We start from the raw sequence: 26,143 nt of genomic DNA on the forward strand, positions 1-26,143 counted from the left end.
TGCTGTCCAAATAGACTGACACACACAGGCCAATGTAGCCCCTAATGACAGAGTAAGATAATGACAGGCCCCACTCAAAATCAGCAGGAAGAGGAAGATCAATCTTGGCAGAGTGAAGGAAAAATGCTGGCTTTCTTCGCGTTAGCTCATCTCATACATATCTAGCTTCAGCAGCTGCCCAGTGCCGTGGTGCTCTGCTTTAACTACACAGTGGATCAATAACAATTACACCTTCTCAAAAACATGACACATAGCAGGATTGGGTTGACATTTCACTTAGGCCAACATTGATCTCAGTGCATCTGATTCCAGCCCTAAATTCAAGTCAGGCCTGGGTTTACTTGGAATAAACACGGAGTTAAAGACAAAAAAGGAAACCAGCTGCTTGCGTCTGGGTCTAGAAGTAAACAGCACTTCCCTTGGTGCGGCTCGCATTTTCAATCCACAATTCTTCCTGGTGCTACCAGCAATTCCGAAGTTGATCAAAGACTATTTTTTATATTATTTACTCACCGTGACATCAATGTTGATAATATCTCCATCCTGAAGAGGTCGACTGAAACGTAAACACAATAAAAATGGTGATAGACAGATCTCAATAAGAGGAATGTACAAATAAATACTATCACGAGCCCAGTGAATTGCAATGGTAATTTGGGGTGGAAGAGGAATAAATGGAAAAAAACTATATCTAATCTTTAAGTTATATTAGTCTTGTCCCATCTTACAAGAAATACAGAATATGAACATATTGCCATTGTTTAAAAATCTTTTAAAAATTCTTTAAAAAACATACTTATTGGTTACCTTAATTCTGCAAAGAGCTGAAACAATAATTGATGACCTCTATTTGCCTACATTTAGATTTTTACCATTTATATTATTAAAATCTAGGAACGTACAACCAATATTTAAGGAGCAATGACCTTTTTGGACTACACACTGCTTTAACAAACATTAAATTATGTCCACTTAGAAGCAAAATACTTCGAAATTTTTGTTTTACCATAATCAGCTTCACAAGTTTGCAGGTGGGTTTCAATTAAGCTAGTGTCTTTCACCATGTGTTATAGATCTTTGGTCTCATGGTTTAGTTTCCAAAGGAACAATATGTTATTAAGCAATAAATACCTGTCAGGAATACCATGACAGAGCACGTTGTTTACAGAGGTACAAACGGATTTTGGAAAACCTCCATAGCCTAGAGGTGAGGGATAAGCATCGTGACTGATGATTTCCTGATGGACAAGAGCATCTATCTCCTCAGTTGTCATGTCGACCTAAAATATTAAATAAAGAAGTTGTGCAGCCACAGTTGAAGACATTTCCTGCACTTGCTGACCATGTCTCTAGCTACAGCACTTCCAGATGAGACTGTACAGACTTACTGTGATAAACTCGTGATACAACATTTTAATTAATGGGGGTTAGCATGATATCTTTCAATTGTGCCTTTTTGATAATCGTTTGGGTATACGATGTTGTTATGGGCTGTTAGGAAATGGAAATTGTAAGCCCTAAGATCCTATAAATTATCTGTTGTGTCATTAAATGACATGACTACTTCTGAGCCTGAACACTTCACAGAGAGGTTCTTAGGCACTTCCTTCCTCTTCCTCAAGGGCTAGGGCCTCAGGCTAGCTGAAGCATATAAATTCTCAAAAGTAGCTTCAGTTTAGATGACAAAGCTTGAAAAAGTAAGTCAACCCACACCTCTTTATCTCAGTGAAAGCTTACATGGGCTTTGCAGCAATGATGAGAAGATTATGGATCATTATTTTTAAAAAACTCGGTCTGATACATATAATAGAAATTTGGTTTTCACAAATCTTGCTTTCTTTCATGCTTAAGTAAATGCATTGGGTTTTTAAAAAAATATTTCTCTTATTAATAGGCATCCAATTGCTCTCAAACTAAAAAAAAACACAAAACCTAAAACTGAGTTTTTTTAGTATATGAAGATACCTCCATAAACTCATAAGTCATAAATGAAATTCTAAAACAAAATCTTTCATTAAAAATTACCTATTTCTTCAATATCTTTCTATGCATCATTTGATATTCACATTATGCTTAATTATGTTCCTATAACCAGTTTATTACACAGGTGACACCCTAAGTGATTTCACCATTGAGACGCACTTCCTAAATTCTGCCCACCTTCTGGAAACTACAGACCCATACTTTTCTTTTTCTTTTCTTTTCTTTTTTTTTTTTTAAAGATTTTACTTATTTATCAGAGAGAGAGAGGGGGAGAGAGCGAGCACAGGCAGACAGAATGGCAGGCAGAGGCAGAGGCAGAGGGAGAAGCAGGCTCCCTGCTGAGCAAGGAGCCTGATGTGGGACTCGATCCCAGGACGCCGGGATCATGACCTGAGCTGAAGGCAGCTGCTTAACCAACTGAGCCACCCAGGCGTCCCTTCTTTTTCTTTTTAATGACCCCTAAAAAGCAGAGTGTTTCAGATTATTCTGGAGAACTAAATCTTATAGGAAGACAGTTGTCTGTAATTACATTTCTCTATTACCCATAGCTTTGTTTTTTTTTTTTTTTTTTTTAAATTTTTTTTTTAAAGACATGAATTTTTTTTTTTTTTTTTTTTTTTAAAGATTTTATTTATTTATTTGACAGAGAGAAATCACAAGTAGATGGAGAGGCAGGCAGAGAGAGAGAGAGAAGCAGGCTCCCTGCTGAGCAGAGAGCCCGATGCGGGACTCGATCCCAGGACCCTGAGATCATGACCTGAGCCGAAGGCAGTGGCCCAACCCACTGAGCCACCCAGGCGCCCCTCTATTACCCATAGCTTTGTATATATGCTCTAATCTTGCTTTGCAGAACTAATGCAAGAGAAAAGGAGACAAAGGATGAGGCAGAACAACTGTTCAGGCACACAGAAATAATGTGGGGGAGTCAAAGCAGAAACTACAGGCAGGAAAAAGGGGCAGAAGTCAAAACTGTCGGCCATTGATCAAGTGGGATAGGCCGATTGGGCCCAAAGTATCTCCAGAATCCTGCTACTTAAAATTGAATTTGGATTTTAAATTACCTCTAGAATAAACACACAAAATAATAAAATCTCCTTCCCCTATCCCAAGGCTTGACTTGATTTTTTTTTAACAGATGAGATGTGTACGCAAGAAGAGCGAAAGGGAGAGAGGGGAAAGAGGGGGGTTGGGTTGCGACTTCTGTACGTCCTTCTGAGGTTTGCGGAGACGCCACCTTTAAACTCTTCCCAGCCAGGAGGAGGACATGTCGCGCCAGCTGACAAGCCTGACGAAGCCCTTGAATCTGATCTTCATTCTTAACTTCTATGCTGTCTCCCCAGTCGGGTACAATGCCTGTCGTCACATAGTCTGGCTTCTTTATGTGCTTGAGGAAAAAGGATTGAAAATGAAGATCAGAACCCAGCACACGACAATGGGATCATTTTTTCGGACACAGCCTCCTGCTTCATGGAGCTCTGCCCTTCCTGCCGGAGCACCGACCTCCGAAGCCAGCACTACAGACCCTCCAGGCTGCCCCCAGTTCCTTCCCCTGCCCTTTTGAACTTAACATTGCCTGTTAGTGCTGCCTCTGGATGGTCTGTTAACCTTACTGTGCTTTGAGTCAAACTGGTCTGAAGTAGACTTCTGGTCAAAACAAACAGTACTTTTCTTTTCTTCCTCCTCCCAACCCTGTAAGAAGCATTCTTGTCGTTGATGGAAAAAGAGCACCAAGCTTCCAAATTGCCAAATGGCTAATTAAGAGTACTTTCATCTTCTTAACACAAAGATAAAATTTATGCAAAGGATAGCTCACAACACCCTCTCCGAATGAATATATGTAAAAGGCTGACTCTCAAGGCCCCCGAAGCCTATTACGAATACACTTTTCTTGTACTCGGCAACTGTACTCAAACTAAGAAGGGACGAGAGAACAAAACCCAACAGCTTTCTTTTCTTTTTCTTTTTTTTAAGTACATTAAAAAAACAAAAAACAAAAAACAAAAAACCTAGAACATTCCCATGATTTGCCAAAAAGAAAGAAACCCTCCAAACTCAAAATGTTCAACTCTGATCACCTTTGTAGAACATTCTCCACTGCTTCCTTAAACCTATGGGCAGTATTTAGAAAATAAATAACTACTTTACACACAGAGCTTCTTTCAGTCCCAAGATTGTGCTCAGCTCTTTACAATCTGTTTACGGACACTGCCACACAAGCACTGTGGAACCCTACCGAGTAAGCGTGCATAGCACTTGGGAACAGGAGGCAGAGGGAGAGGAGACTCTTCAGCTGGCCTCACAGTGACTCTGGAAGAGCTGAGTTTAGGGGTCTGCTCTCTGTGAAGCGCGTCACTCCTTCACTTCTAAGACCTTCCCTTATCCTCATGTTCAGGTGGGCCTTTGTGACACAGGGCACGCCAGTGTTTGGCTGAGCTCTGGGCAAGCATCCATTCCTCCAGCTTTGCCACCAGTGCCCACAGAAGCTCACACAGTCTCCCCCACAGACTGCGCTCCTGTCTCCACTCGGCCCTGCGACTAGGTGGCCAGGTTACGACGACAGGCAGAAGGGCTCCGGGCTTGTCACTGGCATTCTAAAACAATACATTCTTCTCTCTGGAGGCTTCCCTTTCTTTCCCAGCACAGAAACACCAGGAACATCCTCTGGGTTCTGGTAGCCTGTCTCATTGGCCCCTTTCCACACACACACAAAAGGGGCCACTCACCTTCAGGGAGTATAATATACTTAACATGGGTTTACTGTTTAAAATATGCATCAGAGGGGGAAGCAGGTGAATTTGTGACAATCTAGACTTCTTTCAGGTGTTCTCATTCTTCCTGCATGACCCCCCCTCCACCTCCTTCATTTTGCATTTCGAAACATGGGTAGATTGTCTTTCCACAGAATTGTACTCTCTGAGAAAAAAATCAAGAATGCTCTGAGGCAAGAGGTTTTTATTTAATTACTCTAAAGGAGGATTCAAAAACAGCAGCATTAATACTATGGAAAGTATGAGCAGGCGTTAGGAAAATAATTCTAGTGTACTAGTTTCAAGTAATCGCTCTTGAATGATCCCAGTTTTACAGTCCATTTTTTTCTATAAAAAGATTAAGAAACTAGAGACATGTACTTTTACCTTCGTGTTAGAAATTTAATATAGAAAATTTTCACGGTAGAAACTAATTCTAAGTAAGCTAAGCAGCTGTAAGCTCAGAGCTTTATTTAAAAAAAAAAATAATAATGTTATAGAACTGCAGATGTTACCGCTTCTCAAATCACAATTTCAGATCGTAAACCAAGTTTAAAAATCATGATTCAAATGGCTCAGAAATCAAAGGTGCAAAAAGACATTGGTTCATTTCTGCGGCTATGCTTCATCCTGGCTGGAAAAAGCAGCAGATAATAGGCAACACGGTACCTCAGGGACTGGGTGAGCTGAAGAAACGGCAGCCGGCAAAACTATACTCTGGGAAATCTCTCTTTGTCTCCGGAAAAAGAAATTTCTTCTTTGTTGACTGCTTGACTCCTTGTGTAAGGAGATAGGATTGAGTGGTGAAGAGAAAATTCTATGACAACCTATGAGCAGAAATAGGCATATTTTAAGTTAAAAAACCTACCATAGGGCTACATTTTAAGATGTTCCATTGTTGTCTGTTAAATCATTATCCTAATCCTTTACTGGCTCAAAAAGGAAAAGCCCCAAATAGAAAGGAAAGCGGTTATATTCTGAGTTCTAGTACAATAATAGCACAGCGTATTTATTAGCTAATACTATGTTTACATACATGTTTGACAATGGAAAACTCCACTCTAACAGGAAACAAACATATAGAGGCATCTGCTAAGTACCAGGTTTGCAGAAAGAACAATTTTTGCTGTGGAACCTTCCCCAGCAATGTCCAGAATGACCTTAGATTCAGGGCACTGTTTGGGTGGCTTTATATTCTTTAAAGCTGTTTTCCTTTCAAGAATCATGGACAAATTGCCAGCTGCACTTTTTGCCCTTGATAGGATTACTACTCTGTGTTAAGTTCACGTGCAGCAAGAGGCATTCTACCGAAATGCACTATGACAAATGCTCAAATCGGATAAAGACTAAAAAACAGAAATGTAGGGTGTGACCCTGAAACAAAATGAACGCAGGGTCCTAAAGTGCCCACCACAGGAATTAAGAAATAGCTATCAAAATTTTAAATGCATATATCCTTTGACTCAGCAACTCATCTCCTAGGGCTTTCCCTTGCAGATATTATGCAGTAATGGATATAAGAAGAGGTACCCTCACTTTGTGGTAGAAAAAAATGAGGAATAATGCAAATGTCCATCCATGGGGGACTGGTGAAATAGAGTCTGGATGTCTATGCAACAGAAAGCTATGGAGCTATTAGAGAATAAGCTAAATCATTTATTTCTATGTGCTGATACGTAAGCAGGCCACAATACATTGCTAGGGAAAAGACAAAGCTGAACAGTAGGTATAGAAAGCCCAGTGATGTAAAAAAGAATGTATACATTTATATTAGCTTGTATTTCCCTATAAAATTTCTGAAAATTTATATTCATCAATAGTGGTTATTTCTGGGGCATGTGATTGGGCCTGGGGTGGGGAGGAAGTCTCCCTGATTCATTTTATTTTCTTCTACACTGTTAGATTTTTTTAAACCACCCATTTGCATGCATTACTTTTATAATTAAAACAATAGTTTGAAAATTCCCCAGCATGTCACAATTGCATGTCAGAGTTTGGCAAACTACAGCCCGAAGGCCAAATCTGGCTTGCTGTCTGTGTTTTTGTACAGTCCACAACCTAAAAATGAATTTTACATTTATAAATGGGCAAAAAAGAAATAAGAAAAATAGTATTTTGTAACATGTGAAATTATATGAAATTCAAATTTCAATGCCCATAAGTACAGTCACATTCATTCACTTACAATGATCTACGGCTGCTCTGAGCCACAGAGTTGAGTATCTGTAACAGAGACTGTACGGCCCACAAAGCCTAGAATATTTACTATCTGGCCATTTATAGAAGTTTGTTGACTCCTGGTCTAGAGCACTGGTTCTCAAAAAGTGGTACCCAGACCACCATATCAACATCACATGGGGAAAAATGCAAATTATGGGGTCTCTCCATTTACTGACTCAAACTCTGGGATGAGACCAGCAATCTACCCTGTGACAAGGCCTCAGGGTGATTCTGATATCCTTGAAGGGTTGAGAACTACTGGCCTACAGTAACATTTCAGCTGTGAAACATAATAGAAACACGAAGTGCAGGTGAGTACCGGCCTCCAAGGCCAGGATCTCCAAGTGACCTAGAGAGAGGCACACAAACAAACCCCTATGGTCAGCAATTCAAGGTTGTAAGTTTCACTCTATTATGTTCTTCCATAAAGTTGAATGTAATAATGTTGAATCAAACTTACAGAGGTATTTCGGTGTTATTTTAAACAATTCTAAATACTAGACAAAATGCAGCAATATCTTTTTTTTTTTTTAAATCAAAAGTTGCTTCACAGAGGCAGGTACATATTCCCCGAAGTTTGCACATTTCCCTGTAGACAACACCACCAGCTCTAGACTGTCAACTGGTATATGGGGCAGGGCAGAATCCTAGGAAAAGCAGATGGTTGGAAAGTAGATGCTTAATAAAGAACAGTTCCTTCAAGAACACTTAAAAAGATTTTAATGAGAAAGAAATCGTCCACTCCACTACAGCTTCTAGTACCGAGCACTTACTATGAGTTAATTATTGTCCTAGGCACTTTACATATGTTAGCTCCTTAGTCTTAATGAGAACCTTCCACTGCACTCCAGTTGGGGATACTGAAGCACCCAAAGGAAGGTAACTTCCCCAGGAGCATGCAGTAAGTACAAAAACTGTGGGAAAGCGGTCAAGTTGCCTCTACAAAGTATATTATTTTTCCCGTACACATGAGAAAAAATGACCTAACACATATGGAAACACCAGAAAACGTACAAGGCATCACAAAACTATTAGGAGTTACTATCACTAGGTTATTCTTCCAAAAGTGGTGATAGGTTTGACCTAATCCTTCCACTCTCAAGCCAAGCTCCCTTCGCTTTGGTGCGGTGGCTGAAAGAAGCTGGTTGGCAGTCTGCGCTATGCGTCCCAGCGAAAGCAAAGACTTAGGCGGAATCAGTCTATGACTCCAGGCTCCCTAACTCCATCCCGAGGCAGGACCACAACAAGACACAAACCCACAAGTATTTCCCTTCTGAGGAAAGAATGTATTATGATTACTATTAATAAGGATAACACTAATAGAATTAGTAAAGATAATAGTGGTTAGCATTTAATGGCCACTTTCTTTGATGAAGCTCAGTGCTAGGTGCTTTACATACATTATCTCTTACCAATTCTGGTGGGCAGACAGGCAGCTATTAACGCCACTGTTTCACAGATGAGGAACTAAGATTCAACACTGCTGGAGGTTAGGGGGAAGCCCGGGCTCCACATCCCGCAAAACCAACTCAAGGACTGAGCTCACCACTCCAAGCTGCCTTCCTACAGTGTGCAGGGGCTCGAGTAGATAGCATGCTTTCCTATAGGATGTGGTTTTTTAAGGGATTAGCTTTGTGTGTATTATTTTTTTTTAAGATTTATTTATTTATTTGAGAGAGGGAGACTTTGGGGAGGGACAGAAGGAGCTGATCTTCAAGCAGATACCCTGCTGAGTGGGCAGCCTGCCTGGGGGGTGGGGGGGGCTCGATCCCAGGACCCTTGAGATCATGACCTGAGCCAAAGCCAAGAGTTGGATGCTCAATGGACTGAGCCACCTGGGTGCCCCAGGGAATAGATTTAAAGGAAAGTTGGTTTGTGTGTGTGTATTTAAGATTTATTTAGAGGGACGCCTGGGTGGCTCAGTTGGTTGGACGACTGCCTTCGGCTCAGGTCATGATCCTGGAGTCCCGGGATCGAGTCCCGCATCGGGCTCCCAGCTCCATGGGGAGTCTGCTTCTCTCTCTGACCTTCTCCTCGTTCATGCTCTCTCTCACTGTCTCTCTCTCAAGTAAATAAATAAAATCTTTAAAAAAAAAAAAAAAAAAAGATTTATTTAGAGAGAGAGACAGAGCGAGAGAGGGAGCGAGTGCACGTAAGCAAGCACATGAGTGGGGAGAGGGGCAGGGAGAGTGAGAAAGAGAATCCTCAAGCAGACTCCCCCAACCCCCAAGCACAGAGCCCAGAATGGGGCTCAATCCAGGACCCTGAGATCATGATCTGAGCCAAAAAAAGAGAGTCGCCTTCTCAACTGATTGAGCCACCCAGGCGTCCCTAATGGAAAGTTTAAAAAAAAAAAAAAGAAAAGAAATAAACATCATAGGACCATCCAACATGTAGAATGAAGGTACTTTTCATGAAAATTCATTGATCGGATCTAATTGGGAGGTATTGCAGTAATGAGGATAGCATGAGCTTGGAGGGCGGATGGATCTGCCTTACCACAACTTCTGAGCCCCACGTTCTTCACCATCACAGGGAAACAGCAATGTTTTCCTCACCACTCCACTGTTGTGAGCATTAACTGAGATAACATTCATAAGTAAACCATCTTAAAAGCAGGTGCCTCATAAACATTAATTTTTTTCCTTTCCCTTCTCAACTCTTCAATGGGTTTACCTACAGGCCTCTAAATTAATTTATTCTTTTATTCAGCAACTACTTACTGAGGTCCTTCTGTATGCCATGTTCTGGATACTGGATGAACCAGACAACAAAGTCCCTGCTCTCACGGAGCTTCTATTCTACAGTGGGACAAAGACAAGAAGCAAACCAACAAATACATTAGATTGTATCAGATGGTCATATGCATGATGAAAAACAGGCCAGAGAGACACAGCAGCGAATGGCACCTTGGAACCGTGGTGCGGCTTCTGGTCCTGCCAAGAGCTAACTATGTGACCTGAAGAAGTAACAGTAAACATTGGCTGAGCACTTTCTGGGGCCTGCTGAGCAGTCAGACCCTGCCCACTGAGACAGGAGGCTTAGGAAAATGAGGGAGTTGGGCTTTCTCATCTTTGAGGGAGGTCTCTTTCAGCTCTGGCATTTGTGCCATCACTCCCCGGCACCTGATTGTCATGCGAAATTCCAGGCAAAGGGAGGATGTGGACCTGATCAATTTCAGGACTCACGAAGATTTTTTTCAATGCAGCTGATTACATGAAAGAGAGATCATCTTTATCAGCATTATCAAGTTCAAGCAGACAGTCATTGCAGGGGGAATCTCTTCCATATACTTAAACTTGAGGCATGAAGTCACCAGGCCTCTACCTGGATATCTTGTTGAGGCTTTGAGACATTCACTTCGAGGATGAACAGTGTTGCCAATGTACCTGTCCTGCCAAATGATAGGCTCACTGCCAAAAAGATGCAGGCACACCCACACACGACTTAAACATTGGGAGCGCAGCCTGAATATATCCAGTCTGTTGACAATTACGGTTGTGCAGTGTACTCAGAAATTCTACCTTCATATGATACTTTTTTATTCGGAGCAAAATCTTTTCTTTCAATCTGATAAAAGACACCCTATAAACGCTGTCACAAGGTAACAGGATAATAAGGTACCATACCGTGTTTATTCCACTAACTATTCATTACAAACCAGGAGAAAAAAAAACTAGTGTTTTCACAGGTGAAATGAAGAAATGGGCTTTAAAAATACATGTCTTTAGAAGATAATGGTCCTCCAATTAATGCGGCAAAAAAGAGGTGGGGCAAAATCCTCCATTTTGTTTATCATACTGGAATTAATAAATAGTAGTTAACAAATTTTCTAAATGCAGAGTGGATAAAATTAAATTCTCCAGTACCCATTATATTCAGGGTCACAGGATAAACCAACTACAGTTACTGCTATAGACCATTCTAGAAAAGGTTTGTTGGGTTTCCTTTATATCTCCTTTGCTTATAAAAGCACTGCTTTGTACACTGAAAGCTGATACAATCCAAATATTATATGTCAACTTTATCTCGATTAAATAAATAAAAGCACTGCTGATACTGTATCACAACTGTATCTAACTTCCCACTTGCTACGGTCAATGTTACAGCTAATTTGATGTATGACACCCATCTTCAGAGGCAGGGACACCAGCAAGGTTTTCATTAGTCACAACACTGGCCGCTCTGTCAGTCTTGTGGGCACCACGATTTGCCCAGGATCCACAGCACATACCACGTTTTTCAAGTTTAATATTTTTTTAAGATTTTATTTATTTATCTGAGAGAGAGGGTGTGTGCATGAGCAGGGTAAAGGCAGAAGGAGAAGCAGACTCCCCACTGAATAGGGAGCCCGATGCTGGACTCGATCCTAGGACTCTAGGATCATGACCTGAGCCAAAGGCAGACACTTAACTCACTGAGCCACCCAAGCAGCACAGGTTTTATTTTAAGTAACCTCTACACTCAACATAGGGCTCGAACTCACAACCCCAAGATCAAGAGTCACATGTTGCACCAATGAGCCAGGCAGGCGTCCCAGATCTCCTTTTGTTAAAGCTATTTTCAGGAAACAAGTTTCAGGTGTGTACTAATTATTGTAAGGGATAAGCTGACCAGTCTGAAGTTAAGGAGGCACAAGTTGAAAATCATCAGAAGCCGGGGTGCCTGGGAGGTTCAGTTGGTTGGGCAACTGCCTTCAGCTCAGGTCATGATTCCAGGGTCCTAGGATCAAACCCCATGTCGGGCTCCTTGCTTGGCAAGGTGCCTGTTTCTCCCTCTCCCTCTGCCTGCTGCTCTGCCTGCTTGTGTTCTCTCTCACTCTCTGTCAAATAAGTAAATGAAATTAAAAAAAAAAAATCATCAGAAACCTCAGAAGAAGAGCGCTCCAGATCAGCAAGGAGCTGCTTTGGACTAATTTGATCTTCAAAGAGTGATCATAATGAGTGTTGTTACTGCTGATTATGTAACAGAAACTCTCTATAGGGTTTCCTTGACCAGTACGTCTATACGTTATTTGTTATAAATACTAGAATATCTACTGTTATCAGAGGTAATAGTAAGAATTATTTTCAGAGTCACAAAAATTCTATCAGTGTCTAGTTTCAGCTGAATGTCGAAAATTATAGGCAACTGCTTCTTTCACTCCATGGAGAAGCACACTGCGCAGCCTGAATGTCTTTTGAAATTGGTATATGTCCTCTGGATCCTGCAGCACATTTTTCATATTTTAAATTTGTATTTGCTGTGGAAATCAAAGTCATGGTTTTAAATATGAAAATATTTGGGAATAACATCAATTTCTAAAAACTGCATTTTATTCCCCTTTACAGATTAAGTCTGAAAGGTGGGATTACGGAATTCAAGTATGATGGAGGGAGGAATGCATTTTTAAATAACTAATGTTGCTGCACACAACATGCCCTATGTTTACTGGCCTCTTACTCAGGGTCCATTTTAATTGTTATCTGCTCATGCATTCTATACCACGTAATGAAATGCTTCCATTTCACCCACTGAGCCCTGGGTTTTTCTGTGCACCTCTACTAATGACCCTTAATTAAGCTGATTTATCCTTGAAAACGTAAGTTTTCTTTTGGCCAACAAGTATTTTTAAGGAAGAGGCCTGAATGAACTTTCAAAGAGACATTTAAAATGCTTATTATTTTAAGCGACCGTAAAGCTGAAAAAGTGTATTTGTACTTAAGTGTGGTCTACCAACACCTATATTTTTCTATTGTATGTTTCCAGGGAAGCACTTCTACCCTGCGTCAGGCACCAAATCCTCGGTTATGCTTACATTTCAGAGGTATTAGATATCTGGGTAGAAAACAACACAATTAAGTAGCTGGTACTACTTTACATTAGTTAACAATGTCAACCAGAGATAATAGGTAATTTAAAAGATACTCTGTAAAATGTCTTACTGAATATTTTTTTCATAATGATCAAATGCCAAAGTCTAGTAACAAAACTATTATTTATAGCATATCAGCATCTAATTGATTTTACAAATGGAGGCAATTATTTTGGATGAAGGGGGGGAATGTGTGCCAGATTTAAATGATTTATGATTACTAAGAGAGAAAACAATGTTTTGCTAATTCATTTTCAAATATGGCTCTTCAGTCATTGATAATTTTAATTCTAAACCAAGTGATTTGCTTAAATAATACATTAACTTAAAAAAAGAGGTAACTTACTTTGTGACAGCAAACATACTTTTAACTGTTTAGAAACATTGCTTCCTACAGTAGGCTCAAAAGGGACTGTGCCATAGAAATACATTTTCGAGGTGCTGATTTAGAGCCACAGAAAGATCACACTTCACGAACTCCAACCAATTACCTAGAGTAGGAGCACAGGCTCTTAAAGCACTGTGTGCTTCAAGTCCAAAAAGGAATGCTGCAAATGCATCCATGCCTTATATTTCTTGACCCAAAACACTGTCTACTTGATAGGTTTGATAACTTGCACAAATGTTGTGAAAGGAAAATTAAACACTCTGCATTACTTGATATAACTCCCATTGATTTTTATAATCTAGGACTAAGATGTACCTGTTTCAAAAGTAAATGAGAGAGATTGAGGGTTCCTTCACATTTCAAGGAGACTATCAAGCAGAAGAGAAGCTCACATTTCACAAGAAATAACCTGTGCAGTGGTTGAAGAAAAAAGAAAATCAGCTCAGGGAATGCCCCAGGCTGCAGCAGATACTGATTGGGCAAAGCTAGAGGACAAGGGCCCTTGAAACTAAACAAAAGCAAATTCATTCTGTTGACAGATGTTGATTACATCAAAGCAATAGGAACTCCCCCAGCTCCCCAATTTTTTTTAAACAATTAATACTTCTCTACAATTTACACAATAAGGACAAAGTAAGTTTCTAAACCAATCATAATGAACATTATTAAACTTGTTTTTGAAAAGTTTCAGTTCTGCTGAAGACTTCTGGTGTTTTTTTAGCTATGGGCTTCTCCAAACAGTGGTTTATTCATTCCCACGGACATGTCGGGGAAGCCAAGCTGGCCATGCCATCAGCCCCTTCCTTCCAGGGGTTAACTGCTCCGGCTGCCAAATAAAATACAGAGTGAGCCATGTAATTATGGAGACAGTCAAAGGGCAGGCTCTATTTTGAAATCTATTTGCACAGACAAGGTCTTCCAATTGAGCTTACAGGAAACAAGCTGGTAGAGAGCCTCCTTTTCCCCAGATGCTTTCCACACTTTTTCTCCAATTCAGGAAATCATGGATATGGACACCATACACCATTGCTTCCTGGATTTCACGCTAAGATACCACGACAAGAAGAGTGGATGTTTTACAAATCCGCAAAAAACACTTTTTTCCTCCCTTTTTCTTCTTGCCTAATTAAGAGCATTTGGCAGTAGCCTCTAGATGATAAAGCAACAGTGCTTATTAAACAACATTCTAAAGAGGATACAGGCACGGTTATGCAGGTTTTGGAAAATAGATTCTTTTCCTTAATGCTCAAAACAAAGCATAAAGTAAAATATATTGGCATAAACACTTGTCTGAAAGAAAGATTCTACTTGACATCCAGTAGTGTTAGCCTTGAAGTTATTCACAGTTCTGACTGCTAAAACAGTAACAAAGATTCTACAGAAATAAAAAAGAAATGTGTAAAATAGTTTAGGTGAAAAAAAAAATCACAAGTCACTTTATGCTGCAACATAAACATTTGTCCTAGTTGCTGAAGGCTCTAAATTTGCAATTGCTCTGAGCCTTTACGGTACTCAGATTAAAACAGAATCAGGCCACCACTGCCAATAAAACAAAGTAGTTATATGAAGTTATATGAAAGTGAGATGGTCGTCTTCACCGATACTAGCCTATGGATGTCAGAACTCTTCATCAGGCCATAAACCAAAGCTTGGGAGTCCTGATTCTAGAGAAGATGAGCTGGAAAGTCCGCCTTGGTCAGACCACTTCTGGGGAAAGGAAGGGCAGTGGCCTGAGGGCACCCTCTTCCAATAATAACAACATTCAAGAATGATGCCCAGGTCACGGCAAAACATGACCTTCCCCAAGGCTCCATCAGGAAGTTGGTTCCACGCTACATCCCTCCTCCTTTTTAAAAATTTAGCAATAGCAAATAATAGAGCATAATGACAATGACAAGCTCAGAAATGGGGTTAGGAAAATACTGCCTCTTCTTTTTTACAAAAGCCAATCAAATAATTTGTGATTATCCATCAGTGTATACTATCAGCACCCAGGCATTTGTGATTTAAACAAAAAGCATTCTCCTCTTCTTGGGAGACAAACACACCCTAACCTACTCTAGAAATACATGTTAATAAACAAAACATAGCTAATAAAATAGACTTATGTTTGTGGGACTGGGAAAAAAATCCTTTAGGCTGGCCCAACCATAGGTGGGGGAGGGGAGTCAAAGATTACTGTTTAAGAACTCAAAATCTAAAACCGAAAGAAGATCATTTGATGGATAAATAGAAGTTACAAAGAAATGACTGATGTGTAATAGGAAATGGGGCTGTTGTGTGAAATTTCTCCATTTAGGGTTAAAAATGTTTTCTTCAGAATTTAAAACCTAAATTCATTTCTATAATCATAAAATATTGAGTCACACTGCAGTAGTGTATGCTTAGAAAATCCCATTGTCTCTCAGTTAAAGTTTAGAGAAAGCAGCTTTTTAGCACTTCAACAATACATATACTCAGGCAACTTCTTGGACAAAGAAATATTGTGTCTTTCCAGGGGAAATAAAGGAGCTGTTTATTAGGGCTGTGGTTAAAATGTAATAATTCATTCTAGTTGAGCCCTGTGGAAAATGTCATCAAAATATCATTTTCTTTGCCAGATTTTCTGGATGCCGTGATAGCGTTTAAATACAGAATAAAAGGCAAACTCTGATTAGAGTAGCAGTACACCACCACCAAAATGAACCAAAAGCAAATGTTCATTCCATCAAAGGAGCAGGAAAGAAACTCACACAGTCCTGATGCCCAGAGAATGCACACTTTTAGGTTTGCACAGAACATCTGGCAAACTTCAACCTTCCAGAATTTCTCTAAAGTATTCCTATTACCACACGCTTTGGCTAAAGAAGAGGAACCAAAAAAATTTTATATTAAAGCACATAAATAAGAACCAGAAAGAACAATTTCACAGAAATCATACATGGAATTCAACTTTGGAGAAAGTGCATATAAAAATAAATGAGTTTTTTAAAAATGATATAGTAAGAAAGTCCTTCTTTAATTTAAAAAAATCCTCCATAGTGCAACCACTCTGGAAAACAGTGTGGAGGTTCCTCAAAAAACTGAAAATAGAGCTACCCTATGACCCAGCGATTGCACTATTGGGTATATATCCTAAAGATACAAATGTAGTGATCTGAAGGGGCACGTGCATCCGAATGTTTATAGCAGCAATGTCCACAATAGCCAAACTATGGAAAGAACCTAGATGTCCATCAACAGATGAATGGATAAAGAAGATGTGGTATATATACACAATGGAATACTACGCAGCCATCAAAAGAAATGAAATCTTGCCATTTGCGACGACGTGGATCGAACTAGAGGGTATTATGCTTAGCGAAATAAGTCAGTCGGAGAAAGACAACTATCATATGATCTCCCTGATATGAGGAAGTGGAGATGCAATGTGGGGGGGTTGGGGGGTAGGAAAAGAAAAAAATGAAAGAAGATGGGATTGGGAGGGAGACAAACCATAAAAGACTCAATCTCAAAAAACAGACTGAAGGTTGCTGGGGAGAGGGGGTACGAAGGAGGGTGATGGGGATATGGACACTGGGGAAGGTATGTGCTATGATGAGTGCTGTGAAATGTGTAAACCTGGGAATTCATAGACCTGTACCCCTGGGGATAAAAATACATTATATGGGGGCGCCTGGGTGGTTCAGTGGGTTAAGCCGCTGCCTTCGGCTCAGGTCATGATCTCAGGGTCCTGGGATCGAGTCCCGCATTGGGCTCTCTGCTCAGCAGGGAGCCTGCTTCCCTTCCTCTCTCTCTGCCTGCCTCTCTGCCTACTTGTGATCTCTCTCTGTCAAATAAATAAATAAAATCTTTAAAAAAATACATTATATGTTTATTTTTAAAAATTAATTAATTAATTTGAAAAATCCTACATAAATACTACTGTCATGTAAAACAGTTATTAGTTATTTGGATAAAATATTAGTTATTTGGATAAAAGAATCAAAATATTAGTTATTTGGATAAAAGAAGACAGTGGGACTTATGGTTTGTGATCAAAGGCATGGCTTTAACATGAATATTTTTCAATTGTATTAAAACATTTGAAAAGAGTGTAATTTTAGGCTTCATCCCACAACAATGTCACCTGAATTCTATATGCAACATGCTCTAGTTACATTGTTGGATATATTTCTTTCTCTCCTTTAATGAACCACTTAAAGTCATTTATGCAAACAATTGGTATAAAATAGCTCAGCGCTTTGACCAAAACTGCAGTATCAATACAGAAAAAAAAAAAAAAGCTCTTAGATCATAATATTTTTCTGAGAATGTTTTCACTGTACAATTCCAAGTGAAAGACATGAAATAAAAAGAAAACATTTAAATATAAATTCTTCCATTGGTATTTTGACACATGTGGGAGTTTTGTTTCTGCTCTGCAACACGGCAACAGGAGTGGAAGGAAGGTAGGGAGGTCAGTAATCACACTCCAAAATGAGGAAGTTAAGCTCCAAGAAAACAATATATTTCTGACCTTCTGCAGCTGAGAATACGTTGATTTAAGACAATGGGAGCCAAGATCACTCATCAAGGGGTTATTTTCATGAGAAAAATAAAGAGAAAATAAACAGTAGCCTCTGAAGTAAAAGAAAAAGTTCCAAATTATCTAAAACTAGTTTTTTGGACTGATGTAGTTATGTTGCCATCAGTTACTTTATATTCAATTAAACTGTACGGACTTAGCTGACCACGTGAATCATCACTCCATAGCTTCAGGCATTAATGCAAAAAGTGCAATGTATTAAAAATAGTATGAGCTTAAGGGGCACCTGGGTGGCTCAATGGGTTAAGCCTCTGCCTTTGGCTCAGGTTGTGATCCCAGGGTCCTAGGATCGAGTCCCGCATGAGCAGGGAGCCTGCTTCCCTCTCTCTCTCTGCCTGCCTCTCTGCCTACCTGTGATCTCTGTCTGTCAAATAAATAACTAAAATCTTTAAAAAAAAAAAAAAAAAAAGAAGCGCGCGCGGGGGGGGGGGGTGTTACCACAGAAGTCTACTTACAAACTGACCCATCCTTTTATTTTTAATGGATGCTCAACTATAAAACCATTATTTTTGTACTAAAGATTAAAAATTGGGGCCCTGGGTGGCTCAGTCAGTTAAGCATCTGCCTTCGGCTCAGGTCATGATCCTGGGGTCCTGGGATCGAACCCCACATCTGGTTCACTGATCAGTAGAGAACCTGCTTCTCCTTCTCCCTCTGCTCCTCCCCCAGCTGACTCGCTTCTTCCCTCCCTCTCTCTCTCTCAAATAAGTAAATAAAATCTTTGAAAAAAAAAAATCAAAACTATCACATCACTCCTAACAAAACGTGTACGCTCTCTGTATGAAGCAGGCTGCTTCTCATGTCTGACAATGCAATATTACTTGAAAATTTCAGCAGACCAAGATTAGTCATACTTGGTGGAATGATCAATCCATCAACTCATTTTTACTCATTTTTTTTATCATCTCATTTTCAGACCAAAGTCTTCAATATGACCACAATATTAAAATATTTGATGTATACAATATTTGAAACATGTTTACTGTCTAATGTGAGGTGTATTGAACACTTCTTTGAACTATACTCTTAGTAGAGTGTTACAAAAAGAAAAGCAACCCTAAAATGTCTAAATAAAATATAGCAAATTTGGAAGTAGAAAGAAGGAAATGGTGTGGCATTTAAAACACTTTACATTTGGCTTGTGAATGCACCATGGGATCATATTTACTTGAGTTCTTGCTTAAATTGGTTTTCCTTCTCTACACAATAGTTGGTTCACTTAGACGAGCCTTAGTTTCCTCATCCGTTAACAGGAATAATAATACCTTCCTCATAGGGGTACCAGGATAATTGTATGACATGAAGAATGGAAAGTCACACAGGGTAAGCACTTGATAAATTGTAATTATGATCTTGGTTGTATGATGAAGGGAGGTCACTCTAAAATGGACTAATCAGTAGGTAGAAACCAGCCTGAATTTCAAAATGTGCTTTGGCTAATTCACAAAGAATTTATGAGATTCTACGTTGGGTCCCAGACATGCTACCTACAAACCACGCTATCTAAAACACTGGGGCTCTCCCGCCTTCATCCCAGGACCATGCTGACCATCAAATGAGACTGCACATGTATTAACACTTTACAAAGTGGATAGCATTTTATCATTGCAGTGTATTTTTTAAAAAGATTTTATTTATTTATTTGACAGAGAGAGACATGGCGAGGGGGGGAGGGGGAGAGGGAGAAGCAGCCTCCCCACTGAGCAGAGAGCCTAACATAGGCTTGATCCCAGGAATCTGGGATCATGATGTGAGCTAAAGGCAGACACTTAAAGATTGAGCCACCCAGGCGCCCCTCATGATTGTAGTGTATTTAAAGAAGACTCAAACGCAGTAGGATGAATTATGCACAGCCTAGTTTTGACATTTTTCTCAGAGTTCTTGGTAAGGCCTTGCCAGATGCTGATGGCTAAAGGTGAAGTCTAAGGAAAATCTCTTCTTCCGTTCAGAGGCATAAAAGACTCCAACTTTTATCAAGAATCATATCCTTCCAAACACATTAGTACATGAAATAGTTTTCGTATCTGTGCAAAAGGTGAGATAGGAGGAGCCGTGTTCTAGAAAGATTCCACTTAGCAGTGAAGGCATTCCCTGTAAAGCTCATTATCACAAGCAATTTTAAGAATTAGAGTAGAATGGGGGAGCTTGAGTGGTTCAGTCAGATTAAGCGGCCAACTCTTGATTTTGGCCAGGTCATGATTTTGATCAGGTCATGATCTCAGGGTCATGAGATCACCATTGCATCAGTCTCCTAGCTCAGTGGGGAGAGTGACTGAGATTCTCTCCCTCTGCCCCTCCCCACCATTCGTGCACATGCACACATGCATGCTCTCTCTCTAAAATAAATAAATAAGAGGTAACTAACTGGCTGGTTCAGTCAGTTAAACATCTACCTTCAGCTCAGGTCATGATAGCGGGGGCCTGTAATCCAGCCCTGAATGGGGCTCCCTGCTCAGGGGGGAGCCTGCTTCTCCTCCCTCTGCCTCACCTCCTGCTCATGTTCTCTCTCTTGCTCTCTCACTCACTCACCTCTCGCAAATAAAACAAAAAATATTTAAAATAAATAAATAATCTTTTAAAAAAGAGAGCAGAATGCTATCTTTATTCTGTGACTAAATTGTGTTCAGTCCATCTTGTGCTTATCCATGGCTTCGTTGTCCTTGGTAAATTCAGGAACTTAAAGGCTGTAAGAATTATATTTGTTTCAGTGTACAACTATTTAACAGAGATATTTTAGAGCTCACCAAACCTTATCGTTTAAATGTACCAAGAAGTCCTCTTTGCATAAAAATTCCTGTTTATTAGACAGTGATACAGAACTTATTTACATGTCAAGCACCACCAACATACATCATTTATGACAAAAAAGGCAAGCACTCCATAAGAAATGCTCAATCACTGTCAATCACAAACACCAAAATATACATAAACCAAAGCAAGCCATGTGAACTGTATTAAATTCAGCTAAACACAGAATTACTAACCAAACAAACAAAAAAACAAATAATTATCAGTGACTCACAGACCTATTTACATAGCACACAAAATAACTTGGAAAGGTGTAACCATGGAAACATGATAGCCTAAATTCAGTGCCTTTAAAATCTGCATTTATTTAAACAGTGTGCAAATGATGTCCTTACAAAGTTTAAATATTTCAAAAGCAGTCAAAGCTTATCTTTGTTATCTGATCATTGAGCAAAATAGTTTCAACTATAAATTAGCTGCCTTTAAAATTGTTCAGGGACCAATTTAATGAAACTCTGATAAAAATGTCAAACAATTTTTTCTAATTTTTCAGCAAACTGTTATTTTCACAACCACTGATTAACAATTGAAAAAATTCAATTATATACAACAAATCTCATAACAGTCAAATAACATTAAAACATGCTTTGACATAAAGACTTTTCTTAAACTCACACTGTTGCATGCAACCACTCCCACTTCCTCTAATTAACCACTAAAGCAGAAATGTTATTAGCTGTTTCGGTTTACAGGTGATTTTCACTGATGGTTACCATTGGGAGAGTTTAATATTTAATGCTATAGTTAGTTGTAATGTCTTATATTTTATTTTATAAGCTACACGAGTAAACCATTATTTTGTAGTCCAGTGGCTCCCACACTCAAGATATAATGTTCAGTGTGTATTTCATTATGTAGATGAGCAATGGATGTTGTTTGACATGATTTAAATGGGTCAAAAGTATTTTCCTAGTCACATTAATCATTCAGACAGGCAGAATTTTAAAAAAAGGGGGAGAGGCCTTGAAAACTAAAACTTGAGAATCTATTCACACAAATGACACTTACCATTGGTGGGTTATCTAGGATGTGGTTAAGCAGAAGGAAGAGTTACAGACTTTGAACACATGTTTCATTATTTATTCAGAAACCACTTCAAGATCTAGCTCTACTTTCAGAATCCAAGTGAACACCCACAGAGACGGATTTCTGAGACACCAAACTATAATTTTTTTTTTTAAGGCATTAGATGGAGATCTGTGAAAACTTTTTCATTTGGGAAGAAAGAATAAAATTTGGGAAGCCCAGCTGCAACTGAGATTGTGCCTATGGGTAGGATCGGGAGTATGGTGTCTATAAAAATATATACCCCAGCACAAATGAGGGCACAGGCCTCACTGTGGACAACAATCCTGTCTTCACCTGCTGATGGCTCCTGGGAAGAGGAGAAAAAAAGAAAAGCAGAACCAGCTTTAAGGAATAGCTGCAAATCATCTTGCTCCAGCCCTTCTATGAGTCAAAAGAACCTCATAAGAAACACGGAAAATGGGGCATCTGGGTATCTCGTTGGGTTAAGCCTCTGCCTTCAGCTCAGGTCATGATCTCAGGGTCCTAAGATAGAGCCCCGCATCAGGCTCTCTGCTCAGCGGGGAGCCTGCTTCCTCCTCTCTCTCTGCCTGCCTCTCTGCCTACTTGTGATCTCTGTCTGTCAAATAAATAAATAAAATCTTAAAAAAAACAAACAAACACGGATAACAATGGGTGTAACCTCACCAAAGGCAACTCCCCAGACCTCTTTCCCTTTCGTTGTCATGACCGACCTTTGCGTTGTGTCTGACCAAGGGATGACTTAGTCTACCTATTCAGTGTGCCAGATACTGTTCTGGACACTCGTCCTACCACTTTGTTCCATATGAATCAAGTGCTTTCTAATAGCAAGTACTGGAGGGACGTAACAATCTTCACAACCGAAGCTACTGAGTGAGCCTTTGGCGGTTGTGAAGAAGACAGCATCTAGCATTAACTTTTGCATTCTGAACCCACTTCTCAAAGGTCATTCTCTTGAGTGGCCATGCTCTGCCCTCTCCCGAAACCACACAGAATGAGCCAGGGTCCATGGAGAGCCCACGTTTTGTTCAGTTTTATTATGAAAATGGCACATGTGTGATATTAAGTATTTTTATAATACTAAAAAAGCAAGAAACAGTAAAAAGCTTTCTCAAATGATTGCTGTTAACATTTAGCCAACACTTTAGAACATTTCTCTAAGTATCCACTAATATATTTTATATTAATTTATCATATTTTATAAGCATTCAGTTTGTGTATGGAGTTTTGTTAAGCTGCTTTTTGCTTTTTGCTTTTTTTTTTTTTGGAGAAAGAGTGTGCAGGAGCAGAGAAAGGGGCAAAAGAGGAAAGACAGAATCCTAAGCAGGTTCCACAACTAGAGCAGGGGCAGAGCCCAAAGCGGGGCTCAATCTCATGACCTCAAGATCATGACCTGAGCTGAAGTCAAGAGTCAGCTGCTTAACTGACTGAGCCACCCAGGTGCCCCAAAGCTGCTGTTTTGAAAGCAATTAACTTCTCTCCATGATATGGAAGATAGGTAAGTTCTTTTTCTTTTCCTTCCAAAATATACTTTTTACTAATACAGTTGCACACTTGACCAATTATTCTTTTTAGCTTAAGATCCTTGTAGAATTCTTAGGTTAAGAAATATGCAGAATTCGGGGTACCTGGGTGGCTCAAGTGGATTAAGCCGCTGCCTTTGGCTCAGGTCATGATCTCAGGGTCTGGGATCAAGCCCCGAATTGGGCTCTCTGCTCAGCAGGGAGCCTGCTTCCCCCACCCTCTCTCTGCCTGACTCTCTGCCTACTTGTGATCTCTCTGTCAAATAAATAAATAAAATCTTAAAAAAAAAAAAAAAGAAATATGCAGAATTCAGGGGCACCTAGGTGGCTCAGTTGGTTAAGCATCTGCCTTTGGTTCAGGTCATGAGCCCAGGGTCCTACTATCGAGCCCCACATTGGGCTCCCTGTTCAGTGGGGAGTCTGCTTCTCCCTCTCCCTCTGCCACTCCCCCTGCTTATGCTCTCTCTCTGTCAAATAAATAAAATCTTTAAAAAAATATGCAGAATTCTGCCATTTTCAGCACTGCTCTCCACATAATAGTGATTTATATTCCCAATGGTGCCAGTTTTCCTACACTCACCAATATTACTAATGTTAAAATCTTTGTCAGTTTGATAAACCAAAAATGATTATCTTGATTTTATGTACTTTTTTCAAACACTACTAAGGTTGAAGATCTCTTTATTTATGTATTTATGTTTTTTTGAAATCTCTATTTAGGCATCTTGGGTTTTTTAACTTATTTTTAAGAAAATTAAAAATTTAAGAACATTAAAAAAATTTTTTTAGGGGTGCCTGGGTGGCTCAGAGGGTTAAAGCCTCTGCCTTCGGCTCAGGTCATGATCCCAGGGTCCTGGGATCAAGCCCCGCATCAGGCTCTCTCCTTGGTGGGGAGCCTGCTTCCCACTCTCTCTCTGCCTGCCTCTCTGCCTACCTGTGATCTCTCTCTCTGTCAAATAAATAAATAAAATCTTTAAAAAATAAAATAAAATAATTTTTTTTTACTTATTTTTAAGAGTGTGCTGTTAATTAGAAACATTAAACATTTGTGTATTCGTTTCAAATTTTTTCAGTTTGCCATTTGCATTCCAACCTTGTTTAAAGTGTTTTTGGCCTCACAACTGGGGCTTACATTGAATTTATGGAGAACTTAGGGAGAATATGACTCTAAAATACTTAGTTGCCTTATTCAAGAGATATCTTCAAGGGGTGGCTCAGTTCAGGTCATGATCCCAGCGTCCTGGGGTCCAGTCCCATGTTAGGCTCCCTGCTCAGCGGGGTGTCTTCTTCTCCCTCCCCTCTGCTCATGCTCTCACTCACTCTCTCTTTCTCTCAAATAAATAAAAAATCTTAGGGGCGCCTGGGTGGCTGAGTCCGTAAGCGTCTGCCTTCAGCTCAGGTCATGATCCCCCGCCATCCTAGGATCGAGCCCCATATCAGGCTCCCTGCTCTGCAGGAAATCTGCTTCTCCATCTCCCTCTCCCACTCCCCCTGCTTGTGTTCTCTCTCTCTCTCTCTCTGTGTCTCTGTGAAATAAATACACAAAATCTTTAAAAAATAATAATATAATAAATAAAAAATCTTTTAATAAAAGAGGGAGAGAGATGTCTTCATAGGTACTGCGTCTTTTCAAATATCCCTCGGTAGACGTCTAATTATTTTTTTCACACAGGTCCTATATATTTGTTATTATTTGTTTAGTCCTAGGTATTTTATCTTCTTGTTTGCTATTATAAATGGAATTTTTCCCATTATATTTTCTGCATAAATACAGGACAGTAATTTATTTTCATATAATAATTGAATGTATTTTTCTTTTAAAAAGTTGTTTAAAAAATTGAAATACTTCAGTGTCATATGTTTATGCTCCTTAACATTTTAAAAAGTCATACATACAGACTCAGACTTATTCCATTAGAAAGAAGCAAGTTGTGCCTGATGGGTTAACTAGACTTTTCTTTCCATAGTTGCCAATTCACCTCTGTTACTTTTATCTTTCCCCCAAATTGCCTTCCCTCTTCTCAAATATGAAGTGCTAGACTAGGTAGGCTTACAGGGGCTAGAAGTGCCAGTAAACTACAGACATCAAAAAAAGGGGACAGATTTTTTTGGAAGGGTTTGATATTTAAAATATTTCCCCCCAAAAGCAATGGCCTGATCATGGCAGGGAGGAGAGGGGAAAAATAGAGTTTTTAAAGAATTATTTATCCATACTTATTTATCTGATTTTATAGCTTAATCTTGCTTTTGTTTTGGATTACATGTTTGGGTTGGTTTGGAGTGACCAAAATTCTTTTTAGTGCTCCGGTCCCATCTCGATTTAGCCCTTATGTAACTGTAACTGCGCCCACAAGTTCACAAGGACCCGAATGCATCAAGCAATGACACAATTACAAAACTTTCCCCGGTCTTCTAACAGTGAAAGAGAAGCAGAAACTTTTTTTTTTTTTTTTTTAAAGATTTTCTTTATTTGACAGAGAGAGACACAGCTGAGAGAGGGAACACAAGCAAGGGTAGTGGGAGAGGGAGAAGCAGGCTTCCTACTGAGCAGGGAGCCTGAAGCAGGGCTCGATCCCAGGACCCTGGGATCATGACCTGAGCCGAAAACCGATACTTAAAGACAGAGCCACCCACCCACCCCGAGAACCAGGGACTTTAAACAGAAATAAATTTAAAATGGATCTGCCAGCCTTTCGAACAAGGATTCTGCGTAGCTCTAGTTCCTAGGATCCTCTCATATTTAGTTTGACTTCCCCCTGGGAAGAGCAATTATGTCTTAAAGTTGCAAAAGAGGGACAAGACAGGGAGAATCCTCTATCCCTCCCTTAAATCAAATGTTCTCCTGATGTATTGTCTTTCATGAGTTTCAGAATACTACTTCCAACTCCACCTATGAGTTTGGAAAATCATGATGCTATATAGAGGACAGAAAAAAAAAAAAGACTAATTTTTTTCCATTAAAAGTATCTGATCCACAGGTAACAGTATGGGGCTCATTAAATGCTT

General features: G+C 39.6%; 1 protein-coding gene across 1 annotated transcript in view; it reads right to left on the bottom strand.

Moving 5' to 3' along the window:
• Positions 1–26,143, bottom strand: part of METAP1D (methionyl aminopeptidase type 1D, mitochondrial) — an 86,439-nt gene that overhangs the window by 13,471 nt on the left and 46,825 nt on the right. Inside the window, 4 exon segments of the mRNA XM_059167038.1 lie at positions 514–556; positions 1,132–1,280; positions 3,218–3,367; positions 5,400–5,557. Coding sequence (XP_059023021.1) covers positions 514–556; positions 1,132–1,280; positions 3,218–3,367; positions 5,400–5,557 — 500 coding nt within the window.

Source organism: Mustela lutreola, chromosome 3 (genome assembly GCF_030435805.1).
Source record: "Mustela lutreola isolate mMusLut2 chromosome 3, mMusLut2.pri, whole genome shotgun sequence".
Taxonomy (NCBI): domain Eukaryota; kingdom Metazoa; phylum Chordata; class Mammalia; order Carnivora; family Mustelidae; genus Mustela; species Mustela lutreola.